Genomic DNA, 17,416 nt, shown 5'->3' on the forward strand with positions numbered 1-17,416 from the left:
GCACACCCAGCCCACGGAGTGTCGGCCAGCTCCAGCCTTCCCAGTCACAGAGCACCAGGGGGCCGGGAAGCAGGGGCCGCGCTGCCAGACCCGACCCCTGGCCACTGCTCCCTCTGCAGCCGCCAGGCTCAGTGAAGGGCCAAGAGCAGCCTGCTGCACATAGCTAGGAGGGGGCCTGAGCTGGGGTGGAGCGTGTGCGGGGCTTTTTGGGGAAGTGATGCCTTCCCTTGCCTTCGTTACCTGCCGCCCATGGCTGGAGGATTCCTCATTGTGTGGGAGGGGCTTTTTTCCTTCCCCATAGCTCATTGGCTCAGCACAGCTGCCATCCAGTACCAGAGCAGAGTGATGGGCTGGGTCCTGCTTTAATAGACGGCCTCTCGTTTCTGGTCTATATCTTGGATGGCGACTTTTGGGCCCTAGGGCCTGGTTCTCAGAGGAGTGGGGCACCTGCATTGACTCCACCTGCAACTCTCTAGATGGGACAGAGAAACGTAGCTGCCCCAAATTAGTCCATTTTGCTAAACTGGGGCCTGAGTGTTCTGACCTTTGGTAAATCATGAATTCATGTGAGCCATCCTGACTCCTGGGTCCCTGCTACATCTGCTCCATTTGTCTGCTTTCCACTGTTTGTTATGCTAAGTATTGAGAATTGGTACAAGGGTTATTTCTTATGCAGCAGTTTGGACAGACCATGATTGTGTGTTTGTTCTGACTGACTTGGCTTTGACCTGGTGAGCAGTTTGCTGGACATAAGGGAAATGTTGCCTTAAGTGACCTTGTTATGAAGTGATGTGTTCATAAGTTGCTCTGTGGGACAAAGATGTTTTGATCACACAAAGAGGTTAAAGACAACACCCCCCCCAAAAAATCACGGACAGGTCACAGGCTTCCGTGAAGTTTTGTTTATTGCTCGGGACCTTTCTGTGATTTTTACTAAAAAAATCTGAGCTGAAATCTGAGTCTTAATAATATTTCAATCAGAAAAGAGAACAACAACATGAACATAGCTTGAACATCCTCAGACCTGCCAATTAGAAAGTTCATGTATGTGTATTGTATGAGTTATATATGCTATTTAATATTCATAACACTCAAAGATGATTGGAAAAGAACTAATACATATATCATTTGGACACGTATAATATGTCAGACATTGTAAGGGGTTCTCGGAGCTTCACAGGAGAAATTCACTGTGACCTGCCTATGCCCCAGCAGAAGATAATTGGCTAGTTCGTCTTTCTTAATGTCTGTCATTTCTTACTTTAACAGGAACTGTAATGGCAAGGCAGGCTTTTGGTCCAAACAAAGGTTTGAATTAATCAATCTGAGTGACTGGGACCCCTGATAACAAAGAATGCTGCAGCCAGACATTCACTTAGAGAATCTTTAAGCTCATAATGCTTGTCTCTTTGATCACTCCACTAACGTGACAAGTAGTTTAGGTGTTTGCCTAATTGGTTTCATTCTCTATAGATAAAATGTTAAAGCCAGTCTGGCATTGAGAGAGTGACATTCTCACCCAAGAATTAGAGAAGCATCATCTAACTATGAACCAATTGCCAAGAGCGATTCTCCTCCCATACTCACGCAGGCTTTTCCTAATTTCCACTCCTAGATCCCTTTTCAGTACCTTGGAACTTCCTCAGAGTTTCCATGAGAGCAACAGTTTTCTGGGGAAAATCACTGAGTCTCTTTTCCAGTTCACGAGAAATCTCCTCCGGCTGCTGGAACTTCCCCTTCTCACACCTGAAGAAAAACAATTTCACATGGTTACATTTCACTTAGTGACACTTTATAATTTCTTGTCAGTGAAAGTTGCTGCTCTAATGGGCCTGGAGTTAGAATTCCTCTGCTTCTCCCAGCCTCAGAGCAGGTGTAGTTCATGCTCTGCCAGTCAAACCTTCACTCTGAAGATCCTATTGATATTATTTAACTCTGGCCTAGAGACACCAGCTCTGGGGATAAAAGGGGAATTGAGTCTCCATGGCCAATTCACTCCTTGGCCCCCATACTCTGAGGGACAGGAGGTTCCCCTGTTTACTGTTGTAGAAATCTGTCCGCTAAAAACTGAGACACGAACACCCACCTCCCCGGCTCATTCCACACAGGTCCCCTTAACAGTCCTCAGCTGGGGAAGAGTCTTGACCACTGCTGCCCTGGGCTGAATGGTAACCAGGGCCCCAGCAGTGACAGGCCCATATTCCATCCCCACAATGCTGAGGCAGCCAGTCCCCCAGGGAGGTGACATCTCTGGGAAATACTTGAGGTCAGTCCTTCCCACTGAATGGATAATTCCAGAGTCTTCTATACAAGGGTGAGAAGTTTGTCTGAGAATTTTGTATCCAACATGTGACCTTCCCCACACATTTTGGCAGGGATGGTGTCCCTAGTCTCTGTTTGCCAGAAGCTGGGGATGAGCGACAGGGGATGGATCACTTGGTGATTCCCTGTTCTGTTCATTCCCTCCGGGGCACCTGGCATTGGCCATTGTCGGAAGACAGAATGCTGGGCTAGATGGACCTTTGATCTGACCCAGTACGGCCATTCTTATGCTGTGGAGCCCTGTGGAGATGCGGTGCTAATATTGTCTCCAAGCTCTTTCCCAGCATTGTGAAGTGTAAGGGGGAGTGAGAGAGCCATGTTACCTGGACAAGGTGCTTCTGATGTCCTGGAGAGAAAGAGAGAGAATTTCAGTCTCACCTGACACACACTTCAAATTCCAAAGAAGGGATTTTGCAAGTATGGGGAAGAGAGGCTCTGCCCTGGTTCCAGAGCCATGGATTCCCTAAGACAATGAGTCTTTTCTATCTCCTACGTGAATGTGCCTGTGACTTTGCAATGCACAATAGTCATTCACCTTTCAACAATGCACACACTGAGTCACACAGTGATCTCTGACTGCTGGACTCCTGTGCCCATGTTTTAGGAGCTGTCCTGTCCCTGTGGGGGGATCTGGAGTATTTCTAACTCAGTCTCACCTGCAGAAATTCACTTGCTGGCTTCTGACACTTCCCCTCCAGCTCACTGATTAGCTCACTGAGACAGGAAATCTCCTCTGAGACTTTGGTGATATTTTCATCCTGTATCTTCGGTATCTCCTTCTCCAGCTTTTCCAGCTGGGCCAGCAGAAGCTGCTCTTGTTCCTCCAGGAATTGGTGCAGTTGCTGAAATTCAGCCACAATTTGCTGCCTTTTCTTTTCTATCTGTTTCTGTAAAGCAACAGGGAAAGGACTGGTAAGGGACATGGAGGCAGCCTCCAGGGGGAAGGTGTCCTTTCATTGAGTGCTGAGTGTGCAGGAGGGAAAATTTCTTAGAAATCTTAAGGTTTACAGATATTTGACTCTACCCTGTGATTACCGTCCAGGGTGGGGGGGGGGGGGGGAACAAGTGAGGCAATTTGCCCTGGGCCCCATAGGGGCCCCCATGTGAGTTTTTCAGGGCCCCTCAGGCAGGGTCCTTCATTCATTCCAGGGGCCCTGGAAAACTCTTGCAGGGCCCGGGTCCCCAGAGCTTCTTTCGCTCTTGGTCTTTGGCGGTGGGTGGGTCCTTCCGCACTGGGGTGGAAGGACCCCCACCCCACCGCCAAATTACTGCCGAAGCGGGACCCGCAGCCGAAATGCCGGGTCCCACTTTGGCAGTAATTTGGCGGCGAGGGCCCCCCTCCGCGGGTGTTCGAGGCACTTCGGCGGCGGGTCCTGGAGTGGAAGGACCCCCCGCCGCCGAATTACTGCCGAAGTGGGGGCCCCCCACCGCTGAAGACCCCAGGCCCCCAGAATCCTCTGGGCGGCCCTGGGTTACCAGGGAAAAGTTTCCTTCACACCTTTCTTCATTTATCCCCATGTCTCTGAAAAGAGATGTTTCCATGTCTGACATGGTTAAGACTTTGCGTTATCAATGAACCCTGAGCATGGAGATCCTGAGCAGTAGAAGGCAGGACTCAGGATTACGCTGACAGAAGTTCCAGGGGAAAAAAGAATCAAATGATTCAATAATGCAAGAAATGAGGCAGACACAGGGAAAGCCACAAGAGGTAGAAATTAACTCATTCACTGAAATGGAGGTCTAGTTTCTGCACCTGAATCTAACAAAAAAAAAAATCCATGATCATGGAGAAACATGACACGCCCACATTCACCAACACCACAGAGGAATCTGCCTGCAAACAAACCTCTCACCCCAAGTCTTTGCAGGTCAGTAACAAGAGGCACCTACCAAATACTCCCAGCTTTTCCCCTCCCCAGTCATTTTAGATTCCAGGAGCTTTTCTCTCTCTTCCCTCAGAGTCTTCAAATGGGCCTGGATTTTTTCCTGTAGAAACAGAAATGATTTGGGAGGTTTCATTTCCAGTTTGAGGGGTGCGTGTAGGGGGATGTTTTCCCACCCAAACCCTATTTAACTGTTGGTCCTAATGGGTTCATGACATTAGGGCCACCAAGGAGAAGAAACCTAAGAATGAAAACTGGGGATGTGTCATATTCTGGCTTGTTACCAATTCAGGTTCGGGCTTTTTAGTAATTGGAGAAAGATCTGAATTATCCAAGCTTGCCTGGAATGTATTAATTAGTATTACAGAACAGAAGAGGAAAAAGGGGTCACATGGTGGCGAATCACTACGTTTACTTTTGCGAAGATTAAACTAACAATGAGATATAAATCCCAGAAGCACCCGGGCTTGAAATATGGGCTGGGATTCTCCAATGAGCCCAAGTCCCAATAGAATTTCAGCCTTGGGGACTGCACTGGTTGGACAGACCTGGTCTAAGCATTAGGACAAACCCCATTAGACAGGCTGATTTGTGGTAAGAACAGTTCGGGTTTGCCCTAGTGCTGTCTTGAACACTTCCAGTAGCAATCCCTTCTAGGAGGGTAAATACAGTTCCAGTCCTAGTAAAGATCTCAGAAGCAGTGCATTCTGGGAGATTTCAGAAGTCTGCATTGTGGGACTAATGGAACCACTTTGGCTGGTCCTTCCCCAATACAATAAAACAGTTCAGACTGACACCAGTCAGCAGCACCCAGCATCGGCGCCGAATTCTGGTGCCGGTGGATGCTTGATCCTGCTCTGCCCGCCGGCCCTGCCCTGACTCCGCCCCTGCCTTGCCCCCGCCCGGCCCCATTCCACCCCCTTCCCCAAATCCCCACCCCAGCCCCACCTCTTTCCCTGAGCGCACCACATTCCTGCTCCTCCCTCTCAGAGCTTGCTACAGCTGTTTGGTGGCAGCAAACTCTGGGAGGGAGGAGCAGAGACAGGGTGTGCTCAGGGGAGGAGGTGAGGTGGGGGGATGGGGAGCTTGCTGAGGGTGGGTGCAGAGCACCCGTATTTTTTCCCTGTGGGTGCTCCAGCCTCAGAGCACCCACAAAGTCAGTGCCTTGCCACCCAGGGGTTAGTTTTGCTGCAAACAAGTCTAACCCCAGTGGTATATGGCATGGGCCTGTGCTGTCTGTATCCCTGTTGTGTGTAGGCTCAAGATGTTTGGGGTCCCACACAGCGTTCAACACACTGATCTCTAGTGCAGGCCAGCATCTGAGTTTAACCCTTCATGGAGCAGCACAGGAGTTCAGAATCCCAGTGGGAAACCTCCTCTCCCTGCTGGGCCTGGGAGTTTTATCACAGCTTCTTTTCCTTTTAATGGCCACACTTCATCATTGCTCAGTACTGCTGCTGGAGTGGCAGCATGGCCTAGTGGTTTGGTGGCTTTGGGAGACCTGGGTTCTAGTCCCAACTCTGTCACGGACCTGCTGGATGACACTGGGCAAGTCAAACTGCCCCTCTCAGTGCCTCAGTTTCCCCTCTCACCCTTTCTCTATCTTGTCTAGTTAGACTGCAGCCTGCTCAGGGCAGGGATTGTCCCTCACTGGGGTTTGTGCAGGGCCCAGCACCATAGTGCTCAGCCCTCACTGGTGGCCCCATTGATCAGCTCCTCCCCCCTCTCACCTGCTGGAGATCAGCTGCTCAGGGGGAGAGGGTAGGGCACGCTCAGGAGAGGGTGTGGGACAGGGTGAGAAGAGGGGGTTGGCAAGAGGCCGGGTGAGGTGGAGCCTTGGGAGAAGGGATGGAGGGGGACAGGGCCTAGGGTGGAGCAGGGGTTGAGCACCCCTGGGGAAATGAGGAAGCCAGCAGCTGTACCCACCGCAATCACAGTCAGATCTCATTTGGGGTGTGTTGGGGCTACTGAGTTGCAAATAGTGATGTAAGCAGAGTCAGGATGAGATCTACCCTGACATCTGGTGGTACATTATGAGGAGTGGGCAAAGGAATTTCAGGAATGTGCATTTGCATTGGTAAACCCACTCCACTTAGCATAACACACAGCAGCATGGGATGGTTATTTTCACACTGGGGAATCCCCAATTTCTTTGTTATTGGGTCAGGAAGGAAAAAAAAGTGGTTACCTTAATTATGTGAATGAGAAACTATGAGACTGCTTTATGACAGAAATGACTCAACCTACATTAAATAGTACTTGCTAGACAAGGGACATGGGTTCCAAAACCCAGTGAAGGGAGTGAGGCTGGGGACTGGTGTGTGTACCTGATGGTATGGGCCCCTTTTGAGGGCCTAGAACACCAATTGCACATCCTCCTCTCTCCACTGTTAAAGAACAGAGCTAATTTTGAATCCTTTAGGTGTCCATCTGGAGGCTGCTAACCTGAATTCACATTGGGCCAAGGTGGCACTGGGGCGCCTCTACTACAAGTTGAAACCACTAAGAGCTGAAATCACTAAAAGAGCTAAGCTTACTGAGCTGAGATCACTGAGTGGGGGAGCCTGAAGATCAATCGCTAAGCAGCTGGCAGAGCAGAGCAGTCTGCAGCACGTTGGCGCAGCCTGTGGAACAGTGAGCAGTGTGGAGCGGTTCGCGTGGACGGCTGATGCGGTTCACGGGTTGGCTGGAGGAGCGGCACAGCTGATGGAGTGGAGCCAGTCGTGGTGAAGGCTACAGCAGAACTCCACGGAGAAGTGGGGCAGTCGGCCCTGGCCCATGTAAGGTGTCCCTTAACACCCTGCGTGTGCCCCCCCGTTATATCCTTGGGGGCAGCTGGTTTAGGAAGAAATCACTTGAGGCCAGACAGCAGACAGCTAACAAAACCACCATTTTATTTACAGACTCAGAGAGCTCACTCAGCCGGTTGAAGCTGGCTGAGCTAACCCATAATAATCTAACTCAGTTGCCATAGCAACAAAAACCATGACAACCAAATACACAACATATTCCTCCCCCCCTAATAAGAACATCCCCTAAATAAAACACACACTTGACTAGAGAAGGAGGGTAGACTGCCTCCATTCCCGGCTAAACCCTGGGGATTATTTTGCCCCATAACCGTGGGTTCGCCCTAGCTAAAGATCCAGCTGATGAGGAGGCCTTCTGTCTCTAGGTGGATTATGGCGAACTTCTGGTGTTATTGCACCCGAAAGCCCTAGGGTCTCAGGGTCCGCAGCACGAACGGGTGAGGAGGTGGTATCAGCTCGTGCTGGGCAAAGGGGTATCTCAGCTGCCGGCAGTAATGGAGGAGAACAGTCAGGAACAGGTGACTCGTGATTCGGTGCCTCACCAGAAGAGGTGAAGTCAGACCCCTCAATTGCAGATGGGTCCTGAGGACTGGCATGACCTGGCAACAGCTGATCTACATGTCGCCGCCAGGTAAGATTCTCTGCAGTCCGGACAGTGTAGGAAACAGGTCCTGTTTGAGTGATGACTGTGGCCGGGACCCATTTAGCTCTGGAAGTATAATTCCGAGCCAAAACTGGCTGTCCCGGGCTAAAGGTTCGGTCTTTTGCTCTGGGTGCCCGTCTGATGGCTTGATATTGCTGCTGATGTTGCACAGTTTGTCGGGGTTCAGAAGGTTTCAGCAGATCAAAGCAAGTGCGCAGCTGTCGTCCCAACATTAGAAAGGCCGGGGATGCCTGGGTCGTAGTATGAGGTGTGTTTCTGTAGGAAAGTAAGAAGGTATCCAGACGCTTTTGAATGGAGTGTTGTCCCCTTGCTGATTTCAAAGCGTTTTTCATTGTCTGCACAAATCTTTCAGCTAATCCGTTGGTGGACGGATGATATGGTGCTGACGTGATGTGGTGTATCCCATTTGCCTTCATAAAATTTTGAAACTCCTGAGAAACGAACTGCGGTCCGTTGTCGCTCACAAGTTGTTCTGGCAGACCAAAACGACTAAAGAGTCCTCATAGTTTTTGGATAGTACTCTCTGCAGAAGTGGACTGCATTATAGAGACTTCTGGCCATTTAGAATGGGCATCTACTGCCACCAAGAACATGCTTCCTTCAAGGGGGCCAGCAAAGTCAACATGAATACGTTGCCATGGGTTTTCAGGCCAGTCACATGGGTGTAGGGGTGCCCACTGGGGTGCATTCCTCACACCCTGACATGACATACAAGCTTTTGCCTTCTCTTCAATAGCGCTGTCCAATCCAGGCCACCAAAAATAGCTTCGTGCAATTTCCTTCATGTGCACTATTCCACAATGACCGGAATGTAGCTGTTCTAACATCTGTGATCTCAGTGGTGGTGGAATAATGACACGTCTCCCCCACAACAAACAGCCAGATTGGACCAATAACTCCGTCCTCCTGGACATGTAGGTAACAAGGTCGGATGAGACCGGAGAGGTTTGTCGAGATTTTCCATGCATCACCAGGTCCATAACTTGGGACAATACTGGATCAACGTGAGTTGCCTTCTTTATCTGAGTAGCAGTGATGGGTGTATTCTCTACCTGTTCAAAGTAGAAGATTTCCTTTTGGGCACTATCTTGATGTTTGACCGGCAAAGGCAACCTTGAGAGGCCATCTGCATTGCCGTGCAGAGTGGATTTCCGATATTTGATTTCATATGTGTGTGCTGAAAGTAACAATGCCCAACGTTGCATACGACTAGCAGCTAATGGGGGAATGCCTGTGTAGGGTCCAAAAATTGACGTCAGAGGTCGATGGTCTGTGAGAAGAGTAAACTTTCGCCCAAACAGGTACTGATGAAACTTCCGAATTCCAAAAACAATTCCTAATGCCTCACGTTCGATTTGGGCGTAGTTAGTTTCTGCTTTGCTTAGAGTGCGTGAAGCAAAAGCAATAGGTCTCTCTTCTCCCGAAGGCATAATGTGTGATACGACTGCTCCCACTCCATAAGGGGAGGCATCGCAGGCCAATTGTAGGGGTAAGGATGGATCAAAGTGCGTTAGAACTTCAGAATTTAGCAATGCATCCTTAGCTTTGTTAAATGCAACATCACAGGCTTCAGTCCACTTCCAGGCCTTGTTCTGCCCAAGGAGCTCATGAAGTGGTTTTAGCAGTGTGGCTAACTGTGAGATGAACTTTCCATAGTAGTTCAGTAGTTCTAGAAACGAGCGCAGCTGGCTTACATTTCGAGGTGGGGGAGCCTCCACAATAGCTTTAACTTTTGCAGGGGCCTTATGAAGACCTGCAGAATCAATGATGTGTCCCAAATATTCAACAGAGGGCTTGAAGAATTCACACTTGTCTTTGCGAACTCGTAGGCCATACTCTTCCAGTCTTTGTAGGGTAGCCTCTAAATTCTTTAAGTGATCCTCTTCTTTTCTTCCAGTGACCAGGATATCATCCAGATAGCACTGAACTCCTGACAAGCTACACTAGATCTGGTCCATAGCCCTCTGGAACAGGGCGGGAGCAGATGTTATTCTGAAGGGTAGGCGGCAGTATCGATAAAGCCCCTTATGAGTCACAATAGTCAACAGCTCTTGGGACTTTTCATCGACATGCATCTGTAAATATGCTTGACTCAGATCAATCTTACTGAACTTTTGTCCCCCAGCCAGGCCTGCGAAGAGGTCATCGATGCGGGGAAGCGGGTATTGCTCTGCACACAACACTGGGTTGACAGAGACTTTAAAATCACCGCAAATCCGGAGAGAACTATCTTTCTTCACTATTGGAACGATAGGAGTGGCCCATGAGCTATGGGTAACTGGTATTAGGACTCCATTGGTGACCAGGCGCTCCAGGTCTGCTTCAACGTTTGGCCTGATGGCATATGGCACAGTTCGGGCTTTCAGATATTTTGGTGGACTGTCAGGTTTAATGTTCAATGTCACAGTGATTCCCTTCATACTTCCCAAATCATCTCCAAAAACAGCAGCATGTTTCCTTAGTATAGGGGTTAGACTGGTTTCTTCTTTAGTCATCCGGTGCACTTCTGCCCAGTTCAGTTGAATCTTCCCAAGCCAAGACCTACCCATTAAGGCTGGGTAGTTACCTCTCACCACAAACAGTGGCAATTTGGCAGCCTGTCCATTGAGCTCCACCTTAACATCAATAGTGCCCACCATGGGCACAGCTTCTCCCGTATACGTCTTCAGAACAGTTTTTGTTGCCTTAAGCGGAAGATGCTGTAGCTTTTCTTTATACACAGTCTCAGAGACCAGCGAGACAGCTGCATTGGTGTCCAGTTCCATGCGTATAGGTTTGCCCTGCAATAACGGGGTTACCCAGTATTCATGTGAGCCCACTGCCAAAGACAAAACATGCAGTGGCACTTTCTCTTGCTCTGAGGTGTCACCTTGATCATCCTGGGTCTGCTCTAGGGTATGCAAGGTTCCTCTTTTTGTCGGCCAGACCACAGGCCTCCTTTTCTTTTGTTTACAGGCACACTCAATGTGTCCCTTTTTGCCACAGTGTCGACACACCAGGTCCTTACACCAGCATTCTGATGCCTGGTGACCCGGCTTACCACAGCGGTAACATTCTTGACTCTGCACCGTTTTGTGGGTCAGTTCTTGTGACACTTTTTGCACCCTAGGGGATGCACCGATGTATTGCGCCTCCCTTGTAGCCAGTTCCATGGAGACAGCAATATCAACAGCCTTCTGTAAGGTAAGCTGAGCCTCTGTCAGTAGGCGCTTCCGTATAGCTTCACTGTACAGGCCACACACTAACCTGTCACGCAGGGCATCATTTAACATCTCTTTAAATTCACAGTGTTCTGCTAGCTTTTTTAAAATGTCTACAAATTGTACAACTGTTTCATCTTCCTTTTGGTCTCTTTTGTGGAACCTATATCTTTCAGCAATTACCAGTGGTTTTGGGGAGAAATGGGACCCCAGAATTTCCACAATGTCACTGTAAGATTTAGTCTCAGGCTTAACAGGGTGTAGTAAGCGGCGTAGCAGGGAGTAGGTTTTAGCCCCTACAACACTTAAGAATATTGGCACCTTCTTCGCTTCTGTAATGTCATTTGCAATAACAAAAAGCTCAAAACGCTCAGTATACACATGCCACTGCTCTATATTCTCATGAAAAGTTTCCAGTGGCCTGGTCAGAGTAGCCATGATTTTAGTTTCACTTTCACAGTCAGTGCAAACAAGCAGGTTTTTTGTTTGTTTGTTTTGTACCTTGACTTCTACTTCCTTCTGTTACTGGAGCAGCACCAGGATCCCATCCATCGTCACCACTTGTTATATACTTGGGGGCAGCCGGTTTAGGAAGAAATCACTTGAGGCCAGACAGCAGACAGCTAACAAAACCACCATTTTATTTACAGACTCAGAGAGCTCACTCAGCCGGCTGAAGCTGGCTGAGCTAACCCATAATAATCTAACTCAGTTGCCATAGCAACAAAAACCATGACAACCAAATACACAACACCCCCCATTTCCACCCAGGCTGGGGGGGTAAAACTCTGCAGATAAACTTTTGAACTCTGGGGTGGCACTGACCAGAGACAGAGACTCTTGGGTTGTTGGACTTTGGGGTGATTGGACTTAAGTCCCTAAGGGGGAAAGGACAGTGCCAAATGTACTTGGAGGTGGGTTTTTTGCTTATGGTTTGTGTATAGTCCTGTTTGTGGTGTCTCTCCAACGTGATGCCGCATTGTTTCCCTCCTTTATTAAAAGGATTTTGCTACACTCGGACTCTGTGCTTGCGAGTGGGGAAGTATTGCCTCCTAGAGGCACCCGGGGGGGGGGGGGTGGGGGGTAATTGTCCCAGGTCACTGGGTGGGGGCTCGAGCTGGTTTTGCATTGTGTTATTGAAACTGAACCCCTGGATACTGAATCCGGCCCTTGTTGCTGCCAACTCAGAGGGGCAGAAGGGTTACAGTGATAATGAACACAGTATCAACCATAGGCGGCAGGTTTGTATAATTTTTGGTGGGGCCCAAAATGGTGGTGCCCCCCCACTCCCACCCTGTAAGCCGATATAAAATGAAGCTACAACTCGTCAGTGCCACAAGATTACAAGGTTGGAGAAGGGGTAGGGGTTCCAGGGCCAGTCAAGGGACAAGGAGGCGGGGTGGAGGGGGCTGTGGTTCGGAGGGGCAGTCAGGGGACAGGCAGCAGTAGGATAGGCATGGGAGTCTAGGAGGTTTATCAGGGGACAGGTAGGGGGTGGGGTCCTGGGGGAAGTTGGGTGGGGTCTCAGGAGGGGGCAGTTGGGGACAAGGAGAAGGGAGGCTTAGATAGGGGCTGGGGTCCCAAGGGGCAGTTCGGGGTAGTTGTCTCGGGAGTGGATAACGGGGGACAAGGACCAGTGGTGCTTAGATAGGGGGTGGGGGTCCTGGGGGGCAGTTGGGACAGAGGTCTGGGGAGGGGGCAATCAGCGGCCAGGGGCTGGGATTCAAAGGGCTCTGAGCTGCTGGCAGCCGCGGGGAGCCCTAAGCCCTTTAAATCCCAGCCCCGGTGGCTGGGATTCAAAGGGCTCTGGGCTCTCTGCCCCTGCGGGCAGCGCAGAGCCCTCTGACTCCCGGCGGGGGCTGAGATTTAAAGGGCTCTGGGCTCCCCGCAGCAGCGGGCAGCCCAGAGCCCTCTGATTCCCATCCGTGGATGCGATTTAAAAGGCTCTGGGCTCCCCGCGGTTGCAGGCAGCCCAGAGCCCTCTGATTCCCGGCCACGGCTGGGATTTAAAAGGCTCTGGGCTCCCCGCGGTTGCAGGCAGCCCAGAGCCCTCTGACTCCCGGCCACGGCTGGGATTTAAAAGGCTCTGGGCTCCCCGCGGTTGCAGGCAGCCCAGAGCCCTCTGATTCCCAGCCGTGGCTGTGATTTAAAGGGCTCTGGGCTCCACGCGGTTGCAGGCAGCCCAGAGCCCTCTGACTCCCGGCCGCGGCTGGGATTTAAAAGGCTCTGGGCTCCCCGTGGTTGCAGGCAGCCCAGAGCCCTCTGATTCCCAGCCGCGGCTGGGATTTAAAAGGCTCTGGGCTCCCCGCCGCAGCGGGCAGCCCAGAGCCCTCTGTTTCCCGGCCGCGGCTGGGATTTAAAAGGCTCTGGGCAGCCCAGAGCCCTCTGATTCCCGGCCGCGGCTGGGATTTAAAGGGCTCTGGGCTCCCCGCGGTTGCAGGCAGCCCAGAGCCCTCTGATTCCCAGCCGCGGCTGGGATTTAAAAGGCTCTGGGCTCCCCGCCGCAGCGGGCAGCCCAGAGCCCTCTGTTTCCCGGCCGCGGCTGGGATTTAAAGGGCTCTGGGCTCCCCACGGTTGCAGGCAGCCCAGAGCCCTCTGATTCCCAGCCGCGGCTGGGATTTAAAAGGTTCTGGGCTCCCCGCAGCAGCGGGCAGCCCAGAGCCCTCTGATTCCCGGCCACGGCTGGGATTTAAAAGGCTCTGGGCTCCCCGCCGCAGCGGGCAGCCCAGAGCCCTCTGATTCCCAGCCGCGGCTGGGATTTAAAGGGGCGAAACCTAGCTCCAAATATTGGTGGAGCAGAGCCCCTGATTTTGAATATTCCTGGGGCTTTAGCTCCACGAGCCCATATAAGTTGGCGCCCATGGCAACAACCACAGCTTGAAACTTCCTATTCTCCACTCTGAAGGCAACACGCTCACACAGACTGGCCTGCAAGTGACTTAAACCTTACTGGTGATTTAACATCTGTTCTGCAGACAGGGCCGGCTCTAGGTTTTTTTGCCGTCCCAAGCAAAAGAACTTTTGGCCACTTCCCCCCCGCCCCTTTTTTTGGCTTTTACACATGGGTGTACACCACCTGATCTGCGTTGTTTTCCACTCTGCTCAGCAGTGGTTGATGATGGCTCTTTAACCTCATTCCAAGGGCATCTCTTAGATTCAAAGGAAAGATGGGGCTTTTATTTGTTACTTGGCTTATTGGAGGCAACTTGTCTGGTTAAAGGAGAATCTCTTTTGCATTTGCTCTTCTTTCAGCGCATGCCCCACCAACTTCACTTCCCACCCAGATTTGAAGTGAGATCGGAGAGTTTCACTCCTTAAAGTCTAAAAACCACGAGTGTTTCTTCCCCCGCTTCTCTCTCCTTTCGGTAAAGGGCTCCTGGTGTCTTTCCCTTTCACCTTAATTGGAAGGAATGTCCCCTTACCCCTCAGTCTTCCCTTTCTCATCACCACCCTCCTTCCAGTGACATGTTCCTGTAGCAAATGCCTCACATGGCTAGGGTTGGAAAATATCCTACAAATCAAAAGGGAAGGGGGCGAGGATTAGGACAACAGGGCCTGGGGGCGCCACTCAGTCTGTCCCAGAGCCATGAAAAAACCTCACCTGGACAGTTCAGCTCCTAAATCTCTCTCTCCTTGTCCCCAACACTAGCCGGGTTTGCATCCAAGCAACTGTGAATTACACTTAATGCTGGGGATGTTTTTTTGTTTGTTGTTTTACTGCAGCTAGACAATAATCCGCACAAGTTACTGGATGCTCTTTTGCTAGCAGGGCTGCACTTAAAGGCTCTTGGGTTTGGGAATCTCCCTTCCCGCTTTGAGGCTCTAATCGCCCTGCAAAAAGACCAAAGGAAAGCAGTGACCGGTCCTCAGATGGTGTGAAATGACATTGACTTCAGCTCTGACCATTCCCACCATCTGAGGAGCTGCCCCCAAAGGTGTTTCTCAGTTACACCTAGCACATATGACACGGGTCCGGGACTATCTCCGCCACCTGAGGCCTTGATCCTGCTGTCATGAGAGAGGAGTCAGCACAGACCCTTGTCGATCCCTGCATGACACCGCCGGATTGGGTTCCTGAGCTCGCCTGGCTGGCCGGAGGAGTCCCAACAGGTATAAACAGCAGCCTGCCCCAGACCGAGACTGAGTTTTCTCTCCTTTGACCTCCAATCAGTTCTTCCACACGCTGACATCCCAACTGGGTGAACTGCGGTTGCTTTGCACACTGCTTCCATAGCAGTTAACAGGGCGATTGTTTGCAGGACCAAGTGACTCGCTCCTAAAACCCACATAGACCATATCTAACCACACAATCTGCCTTCCCTAGCAGGGCCGCTCCAGGCACCAGCCTACCAAGCACGTGCTTTGGGCAGCACCTTGGGAGGGGGTGGCGATCGGGGTTTGGTTTTTTTGTTTTTGATTTGGCCAGGCACGGGGGGGGGCGGGGACTTGGGCGGCCCGACGCAACGCTGGGGGGAGTGGGGACTTGGGCGGTGCGACGTGGCGCTCACGGGGGCAGGGCGGCGCTCTTTTTTTTTGCTTGGGGCGGCAGGAATGTTAGAGCCGGCCCTGTTCCCTAGACTCTGCCCTGCTGGATGGACAGGGGAGGACAAACCCCTGCATTAGCTGGGTCCTTTTTCTCTCTCTCCCCTGATCTAGCACCAGCAATGAAGAGGTGGCTGCGAAGTGCAACAGCCCAGTGGACGCTGATGCGCTGAATGGAACCACAGGACCATTCCTGAGCTTGGAACCCCTCCATGAGCAGGAAGGTGCCATCTCTGGAGGAACGTTGTCAGGAAGGACCCTGTCCTGGTACTGAACTGATCCAGATCTGGATCCCCACCAATCCACTGTCGATTCCTTCCCCAGGAGTTTATAAGAATGTCTGGACAGGATCTATACATCTGTTGTGGCCCCCTCCCCACTGTCAGCTACACCCTGACACGGGGGAGCTCTCCCAGGGCTCACATTGTGCGGGGTCTCACCGCCCGTCGTGAGCTCAGGGAAGGAGCAAGGCTGGAAATAGAATGGTGGAGTCCTCACTCTCCAACCCTTCCTGGGGCAAAACTCTCATTGACGGGGGGGTGGGGGCGGGTAGGCTCCAGCCCTGCCCCTTTCCGTGCAACCCTGCAAAGCCCTGCCCCTGGCAGATCTTGTATTCATGTGGATGTGCCTGCACAGGAGAGGGAGAGAAGCCAATTGTCGGGCAACTCAGCGCCTCGCGTCTTTCCTGTGACAAGGGCAGCACCTGCCTGTCTCTCCGGGCCACTGCTTGGCAGAGGGGCTGTGTTCAGGTGGGAGCACACTACAACGGTAGCCCAGGAAGGCTGGGGGAGGAGAGAAGCAACAGGTTGGGTTGTTGCAGGGGCTCCCCCTGTGAATGACATGCATCTCGTCATTTCTGCGGGATCTGACATGGAGTGGCTGTGCTCTCTAGTTCTCTGATACACTGCAACCCTAGTACAGTTGCCCCATATTCTAGGCGGGACTGATTCTATTTTTAGATACCATAAAGGAGGAATTGACTCGGGGAGTCATTCCCAATTTTGTCTTTTGCACCCCCGGCTGATCTCGGCCAGGGGCACCTATAACAGCAGCAGAAGGTATAGTACAGTAGTACTGTTAACTGTCATCACCTTGCCAATTTACAGTGGCATGGTAGATGGTGCAATATGGCTGATAACCATCTCTGCTGTCATGCAAAAGCAAATGAATGCTGCTGTGTAGCGCTGCTGAATCGCCTCTGTCCGCGGCATCTAGTACACATATGGTGACAGTGACAAAAGTCAAAACAGGCTCCAGGGTTGCCACGGTATGGCGTCTGCCAGGGTAATCCAGGGAAAATGGGCTCAAAATTATTGTCTGCCGTTGCTTTCCCGGAGGAAGGAATGACTGAGTACATTTACCCAGAACCACACGCGACAATGAAATTTGCCCCATTAGGCACTGGGATCTCAGCCAGGAAGTCTAAGGGTCGGGGGACACTGCGATGGGGTGGAACAGGGGCAGAGTTTATGCTTTCCAGATTGCCTGCAGCAGGAGTACGGACGAGATAGGTGCTGTGCATGCTCTTGTTCACAGACACAGACTAGACTGTGTTCATTGTTTGCAAAAATGTATCTTTGCAAGGAATTCACTCCCTTTTTCCCATCACACAGCTTCGACTGTCTCCAGACCTGCCACAGCATCCCCCTCACAGAGGCTGGCAAAGATTAGGCGGCGAAAGAAAAAGACACAGGACGAGATGTTCGCTGAACTTATGGGCTGCTCCCGAGCCGAGGCGGACCAGCAGAGCCAGTGGAGGGAGACCCTCTCTCTGTACCAGCACTCACACAGCGAACGGGAGAGGTGGCGTGAGGAAGACAAGCAGGCGACTCAAATGCTGCTTGGACTAATGAGGGAGCAAACGGACATGCTCCGGCACCTTCTGGATGTTCTGCAGGACCTCAGGCAGGAGGACAGAGCCCCCCTGCACTGTATCTGCAACCGCCCTCCCCCGCCACAAAGTCCCAGACCCCCCGTCACCCAAAATAACCAGAA

General features: G+C 51.5%; 1 protein-coding gene across 1 annotated transcript in view; it reads right to left on the reverse strand.

Annotated features, from left to right (window-relative positions):
• Positions 1-766: 766 nt before the first annotated feature.
• Positions 767-17,416, reverse strand: part of LOC120383498 (tripartite motif-containing protein 15-like) — a 44,050-nt gene continuing 27,400 nt past the window's right edge. Inside the window, exons 4-8 of the mRNA XM_039501666.1 lie at positions 4,213-4,308; positions 2,979-3,209; positions 2,646-2,668; positions 1,631-1,746; positions 767-807 (exon numbers count right to left, since the gene is read on the reverse strand). Coding sequence (XP_039357600.1) covers positions 767-807; positions 1,631-1,746; positions 2,646-2,668; positions 2,979-3,209; positions 4,213-4,308 — 507 coding nt within the window. The remainder of the gene's footprint in view (positions 808-1,630; positions 1,747-2,645; positions 2,669-2,978; positions 3,210-4,212; positions 4,309-17,416) is intronic.

This window comes from Mauremys reevesii, linkage group 15, assembly GCF_016161935.1.
Source record: "Mauremys reevesii isolate NIE-2019 linkage group 15, ASM1616193v1, whole genome shotgun sequence".
Taxonomy (NCBI): domain Eukaryota; kingdom Metazoa; phylum Chordata; order Testudines; family Geoemydidae; genus Mauremys; species Mauremys reevesii.